General features: G+C 31.2%; 1 protein-coding gene across 1 annotated transcript; it reads right to left on the bottom strand.

The window, feature by feature from the left end:
- On the bottom strand, positions 249-1,801 carry LOC108661222 (zingipain-2-like). Its single transcript, XM_018117238.1, has 2 exons — positions 1,363-1,801; positions 249-930 (listed from the first exon to the last, which is right to left on the bottom strand). The coding sequence occupies exons 1-2, from the start codon at positions 1,778-1,780 to the stop codon at positions 341-343; spliced, it is 1,008 nt and encodes a 335-aa protein (XP_017972727.1). The 5' UTR covers positions 1,781-1,801; the 3' UTR covers positions 249-340.

Genomic DNA, 7,112 nt, shown 5'->3' with positions numbered 1-7,112 from the left:
GAAATCTGCACTTAGTTGCCATTGCATAGCTCACCATTTAACTTTATGCATTTGAAAACATATAAAGACAAGGACTAAATCAGTATTGGCTTAAATTAAGACTTTCAACATGAAAATTAACTAGAATTACTTGAATTGAAATAAGGTATCATACACAAGGACTTAGCTATTTTAACATCCAAATTGTGGCTAAATAACTCTATATAATAGAATTATCAAAATCCCCTTTCCCTCAAATAAAAAAAAAACACCCTAACTTACAAGAAACGAAACAGTACAACTATCTTTTATTTAGTACATACGTAAACATACCAAGATAAGAAATGTTCTTTATATGAACTTATGCAATTGGATAGGATGCTTTCTTTGCAATGCCACAAAGACCTATCGGGGTATTCACATCCCTCTCAATCTTCATGTAGCCATTTTCACCCCAACTCTCACCCCATGAATTCTTGATCAACCAATAGTTTTTACCTTCTTCGTTAGTTCCATATCCAATAATTGTGACAGCATGGGTCATAGAAGTCCCACAATCTCCGTTGAACACTCCAGTTTTGTAATGTTGAAAGTCTAGTCCACTCCCATCAAGGGCAACTGAGACAGGTTGGTTTGTTACAGCCTTAAGCAAGGCTTCCTCATCATTGGCAGGTACCATCTCATAACCACTTATATCTACAACTTGGGCTGCAACCTTCTCCATGTCACAAGTTCCCTGTATTGCTTTATATGGATAAGTTTCTTCCTTGGTTATCCCCTTGTTTTGCATAACATATTCGAAGGCATTCATCATCCAACCACCCTCACAACCATGATTTCCATTTGTGCTGCAGTCTAATAGTTGCTGCTCAGACAATGAGATCAAGTTAGCAGTTGAAATTTGGATAATCCCTTCAATGGCTGCCACTGCTGAAAATGCCCAGCAACATCCTGTAAAAAATGAAAATAATCCCTGGTAAGCAATTGGTAATGTGATGGAAGCTTGGCTAGTGGTTACACCTTTTTCGATGGATACAAAGTTAAATTTATCATTATACTCTATGTCACTATTGCATTTCACCACTATACTTCAATGTCATTGAATTTTACCATTATGCTTTTAATTTTGTTGATTTTGGATGAAATGAATAGAAATGACAAATTTTTGTTATTTTCATTAATGAAATATTCAATAAAATATTCCAATTCTGTTAATATTTTTAAAAAAAATCAACAAAGTTGGTAATATAGTGACAACATTCATTTAAAATTGAAATATAATAATAAAATCCAATATTGAGCAAAGTCTAATGGAAATTTGACCTTAATCCCCTCTTCGGGAAAAATAGATTTGAGAGATTGATGTGTACTATTAATTCTTACCACATGTTCCCTGGTACTTAATAGCGGTGACAGCACCTTTCTCTCTCCAATCCAAGCTTGTTGGAACTTCTGAGAAGTTTTCATACCTAAATGATGTTGATATGGAAGTGGTTGGGTTGTGTGGCATCTTGTATCCAGTATGAGCTGCAAGGAATTCATCATGGGTCATATCTGCAAACTCATTAATGCCTAACTTATAACTTTTATTTCCAGCTTTGTTGAAGCTCTCAATATATTCCAAGTTGTCCTTGAATATATTAAAACGCTTTTCCTTCTCTGATTTGCTCTCATATTTTCGACCGTAAGTAGCCATCCATTGCTCATGTTTGTTAGCAATGGAAGCTTCATGAATTGTGCGCGACATGGCTTGAGATGCCAAGGTCCCAAAAATGAAAAACAAGACAAGGGTTAAAGTCATTGTTTTACAATGTGGAAGATAATTGAATGGGGGTTTTTTTTTTTGGTTTTTGCTAATTGCTAAGCTGTGACGAAGTAAGCCTCCTATGTCACGTATATATAGAACATTGCATAAGCTTAATTTAGAAATTAAATGAACAAAAATGTTAAGAAGACATTAAGTCAAATTTTCACACCAATTGTCAATTAGGTCATTGTCTAGAAACCTTTATTTCTCTTGTCATCAAAGACAAAATTAACAGAAAATCTAAACTGTTCAGAAGACATGACATGTTATTCAACAATAACATCTATGTTGGAGTAAATATATATCCTCTCTATTTAAAAAAATGTTAAAATGAATCAAATGATTGATGCAAACCGAAAAAAGAAAATTCTACCCCTTCTAGTTAACCCTTAAGACACTCCAATTAATAGAAAAAAGGTGGAGATGTTTTTCATACTACAAATTGAATGTGAATATTTGGCGTGCAATAAAATAATTATAGGAAAATGTTTTCAACTTTCCATTATATTTTACAACCATGTAATTTCAACATTCAAAAATACTCCAAGGAAGGGGCGAGAGAGTGGATTTCAGTCTTGAAAGGCGCCTTACATATTCCCATTAACTTGTGATATCCTGGTAACCATTGCTTGCTTTCCTCAACCCAGAAAGATAAATGCTTATTATGGCCAACATTACAAAAATTTATAGTTGATATGGCCATTTTTGTAATTTGCTAATACATTTAGTTCTAAACCTAATTATTAATGTGATTATCATTTTATATAAAAAATTGTTTTCGTCTCTTTTGAATTTAAGCATTTATGACGATTTTTTTTCCAAGTCAAAAAAAAAACTTATTAAGCAATGGAGAAAAAGTTCTATGCAAATTCCACAACAAATTGATAAAAACCGCCTAAATATGAAAAGAAAGATTAAAACAAGAGCTACAACACCATCCCCTTGAAACACTTCTGCTGAAATAAACCATAATCTGGTGCAAAGATGGACATTTTTAGACAATATATCGAAAACCGACCTGTCCATCACACTGGGTGGTATCAACAAGCAAGAAAAACATAAGGAATAGAACAATTCCTTTTCTAAATAAGCCTTCTTTCAATATCAACAAAAATCACTAAAGTTTCCTTGACAAAACTGTACTATATAAACTCCATTGCCCAAATCTAAGTCATAGTAGAAGCCCTCATGCCTCTTAAACATTAAGCAACCCTTTCATTTTTTTTTCTCAGTTAAGGAAACCTTTCATGGCTTAAGCAGGCACTTGCAGTCTCCACCTCATAGAGATCAGCGCCTCATTGGACCAAAGTGATAAAGTCCTACTTACAGATCCATCTAAGAATATCAGAACAAACAAAACCAAACCCTAAAAGTTCTAAACTTCTTAAATTATAAATTAACTTTTAAATTAATCAAATAAATATTAATCTTTCATAAAAATACATTGATTAGAGAAAAATTAGTTGCACTAATTTGCATCCAAATAGTGTTATATATATATACTGTTTTTTCTATACTAGTTTTTTAGTTAGACTTCAATTTTCACTGAATACTTACTAAGAATTTTACTCATTATAATAAAATTGAGTTTTAATCACTTTTCTTTAGACGACATATATTTTTATGTAGTAATATATAAAAAAATGCAGCTATTTAAATTTTTAGTTTTACTTTTTTCACATTTAATAGCAATATAAAAAGGTGAATTATTTACTAGTGTATGCAATTTCTGCAATTATATTTTATTCATAATGTGCTAAATATTTATATAGTAAAGTCAACTATAAAAAAAATATTCTAAGAAGTTAAAAAAACATTATTAAAAATATTTTTAATAGCACATTTTAAAAATTTACTATTTTAAATCAAATTTATTGCCATGACTTTTTGAAATTTGTCAAAAGAAATTTCTAATTTTTTATACTTTAAAGTGACATTATTATTTCTTTTGAATTCAGCAAACTTTTTCACCAGCTATATTATTTTTTCACAAGGGTTCTTCTTGACTAGTTTTCAGCAGACTTTTGAATTCGGACAACCACGAAATTTGGCGAGATCTAGCTTAAAGCGGAGTGGCGAGAAAAAAATGGAGCGTGATGAGACTAGGTCAATTCGGCCAACTGCTAATACTATGCACCTCGACATCCCCAAACTTGAGAATTTGTGCTTTTGAGGTTTTTTTTTATTTTATTTTATTTGTATTGGTTTTATTACGTTTTACTGTAAACATAAAAACCAAAGTTACATTAAGTTTTAGCATTCAGCAATAAAATTGTACACATTTTAAAAATTTTTTATATTTTTTGATAAGAGATATTTAAATAAATCTAAAAAAGGATAACAATTTTTTTTTGAAATTGATGATAACATTGTTAATTTAAGTCTGAGTCGTTAATCTGTAATAGGCACAGTTTGTTTTATAGTTTGACCCGTAAATTGAGGTGCAAGTGAGAGAGAAACACAAAGAAGGATGGATAGATAGAGGTTTGACTCCTCGTTAGTGCTTTCCTAGTGGTCATGCAAAGACCTTGACTTGGACCTCAATGTCAATGCTCGATAAGTTTCCTCCCAACCGACTATTCTGATGGTGACTTCGACCGTTCAAGAGATTGAATTTAAAATTCCAAATATATGTTCGAAGGAATATTGTCTTAATTATAACAACATTAGTCTATATAAAAGAAGAAGCATGCATTTTATTATCTAAAAAGATTACATATTTTTATTTACAATTTTTTTAAAATGTTGTTTGTTTTTAGTTAATTATTTAAAAAATTGAAAAAATAACACTCAAATTAAGCAAAGCCTACGTTGGGATAGAGAAAACGTAAAGAAAAGCGAACCTCTAGTCCTATATATCGGACAAATCTTTTGGTTTAAATCAACGACTGATAGAACCAAAGGAAGTCAAATGAGTGTCCCGTGCGCTACGTACTACGTAATTGGTGCACCAAATTTCTGTGTTGACAGAAAGGATTTGCGGTAGAATTTTCCTCTCTAAAAGAATGCCCTTAGCATACGATTAGAACTTGACTCTCTATCTTAAATGTCCCATGTTCCATGCCCCTAGGATTTGTTTTATTTTCCATCAGGTTTTTGCCAACCAAACAACAAACAAAGAGAAGTAAATCTTATTTTCTTGTCAAAAATGCTAAAGTATAAGTGAAATATTATATTAAACTAAGAAGTTATTATTTTCTTTATACAGTTTTTGTAGTTGATAGTGGAATATATCAAAAACGAAAATATAAAACTTTCTTACTGCAACGAGTTAGTGTTACATCTTGTTTTTAAAATTAATTCAACAAAATAAAATCAGTTTATTAAAGATCTACGCTATATAAAAATCACATTATTTTTAGAAACATTTTCTTTTTTTGGGACAATTGTTGGAGTAGCACTGATATGCAACAAAACAAAGGAAACACAAAAGTGTACCCCCGAAAGCAAGTCATTTCATGTTCATCATGATTGAGAAATTATATCAACCACAAAGATATCTTACTATTCTTCATAGTATGTGAGTCTAGAAACTCAACCGTTCAACGTAAAAACATAATCATCACTAATCTTTTTTGTTTAATTGTGATTTGTTACTTAAGTGAATTTATTTTTCTTAACGAGCTCTCATACTTGACTTAGGATCATCAAAAACGATAGGTTTCGATTTACGAAATAAATTTAAATTTGATAGTATAATTATGTGTGAGGAAGATATTAGCATCCTTACAACGCCCATTCAAAGAATATACCAAATTAATTGTGCAATATTTCTCTTAATAAATAAATATTACTTTTGATATTCAATTTTATTTCCCTCAATTCTTTTTTACTATTTTTATTATCTTATCATCATTGTTATGTTTGAAACAAATAAAAATTATTTGATGTTAATATTTCTTAAATACTCCAATACTTATGGCAAAATTTAAGAAAAATCTCTTACCTAGGAATTTTCATGAAATTATCACTCATAACTTTCTTGAAATTCTATTATTGGAGAACTTTTATTTATCTGTGTTTTATGTTTTTTTATTCATATAGTCATCATCATCATCATCATCATGATCATCATCATTATTTGTGTAAATCATTTGTATAGAAAATTTATCAATCTTTTTTTTTTTAATATGAAAATCTATCAAACTCTCCAACACTTATGGTAGAATTTTAGAAAATTTTCTTACCTAAAAATTCTTTCGAAATTATGACTTATAACTTACTTGAGATTTCATCATCGAAAGATTTCTATTTATTTGTTTAACTAAAATTAGATGTCTACAATATAGGGATGTAAATATTATGACACTAATTCTAATTTGCAACATGTTTTAATTATTATATTTATTATTATTTTTATGGTTGTAATAATTATTTAGAAATAAACCTTCTTGCAAAAATAATTTATAAGATTGCATTCTTGTCACTCACACTTTTATTGATCGCATCTTTCACATTAATACCCGTCAAGATGATCTTCGACATGTTCTTGATGATGGTAACCTCTGCTCTACTTTTGTTTATCTTCTGCTAAACGGCCGAGGCAACTCTAGTTGCACGAGACTTTGCTTTTTTAATCACATCTTACACTTCATCATCACCCACACCATTTGCCCTCTTGTCTCCAACTATGCCACTATCACCCAAGAGGATCTTTGGTTCCTCTTTAATATCAAATTCAAATGTCACATTGATATCACCAAGTCAATATTGGATGACATGCTTTGCACCATCAAATAGGGCATCAAAAACCTCTTTTACGGTACGCTAGTTAGTGAAATTTTTTATTACTTTTACGTTGACACCTTTTGTGATCCAACCAAGACCTATGCCTTATTCAATCCGATCGATGAGCACATCGTTAACAAGGTGGGTTTTGAGTTCAAAAATAACATTTGGGTGAGGAAGGGAACAGTAGATCATTCTGTCTTTGACGATGAGGGTCATGACAGACATGAAGGAAATGAAGGGGAGTCGAGTGCTTATCATAGTGGCCCATCTAGTGCTTAACCTAGTGCACTGCCCATGTCCACCACCTTCGATGTTGAGCAAGCCTTCACTCGTCTTCTCTTTTATATGAAGACCATGGACTCTCACTGGACTGCCCGTAAGGATGTCTTGGAGGTGCAAAATTGTGAGATCTTGTAGTGCCAACAAGACTAAGAGGATGAGCCCACACGGGAGACATCTTTTCACCTCAATTTCTAGCTGCTCCATTGGATGGCTACATGTGCATATCAATTTCATGCATCATGTCATTTTTGATGTACTTAGTTTGTTTTTTATATATATTTGGATATATGGTTCATATGTTCGAATATGTTTA

The sequence above is a fragment of the Theobroma cacao genome, chromosome 3 (assembly GCF_000208745.1).
Source record: "Theobroma cacao cultivar B97-61/B2 chromosome 3, Criollo_cocoa_genome_V2, whole genome shotgun sequence".
Classification (NCBI taxonomy): Eukaryota; Viridiplantae; Streptophyta; class Magnoliopsida; order Malvales; family Malvaceae; genus Theobroma; species Theobroma cacao.
This window is presented reverse-complemented; position numbering and strand designations above follow the sequence as displayed.

What these genes read in the sequence shown, in the direction of transcription:
- LOC108661222 (XM_018117238.1), bottom strand. Translation starts at nt 1,780, where the DNA reads ATGACTTTAACCCTTGTCTTGTTTTTCATTTTTGGGACCTTGGCATCT. An exon ending in TAAGTACCAGGGAACATGTG is followed by an intron (nt 931 to 1,362) that starts GTAAGAATTAAT and finishes CATTTTTTACAG; the next exon opens with GATGTTGCTGGGCATTTTCA.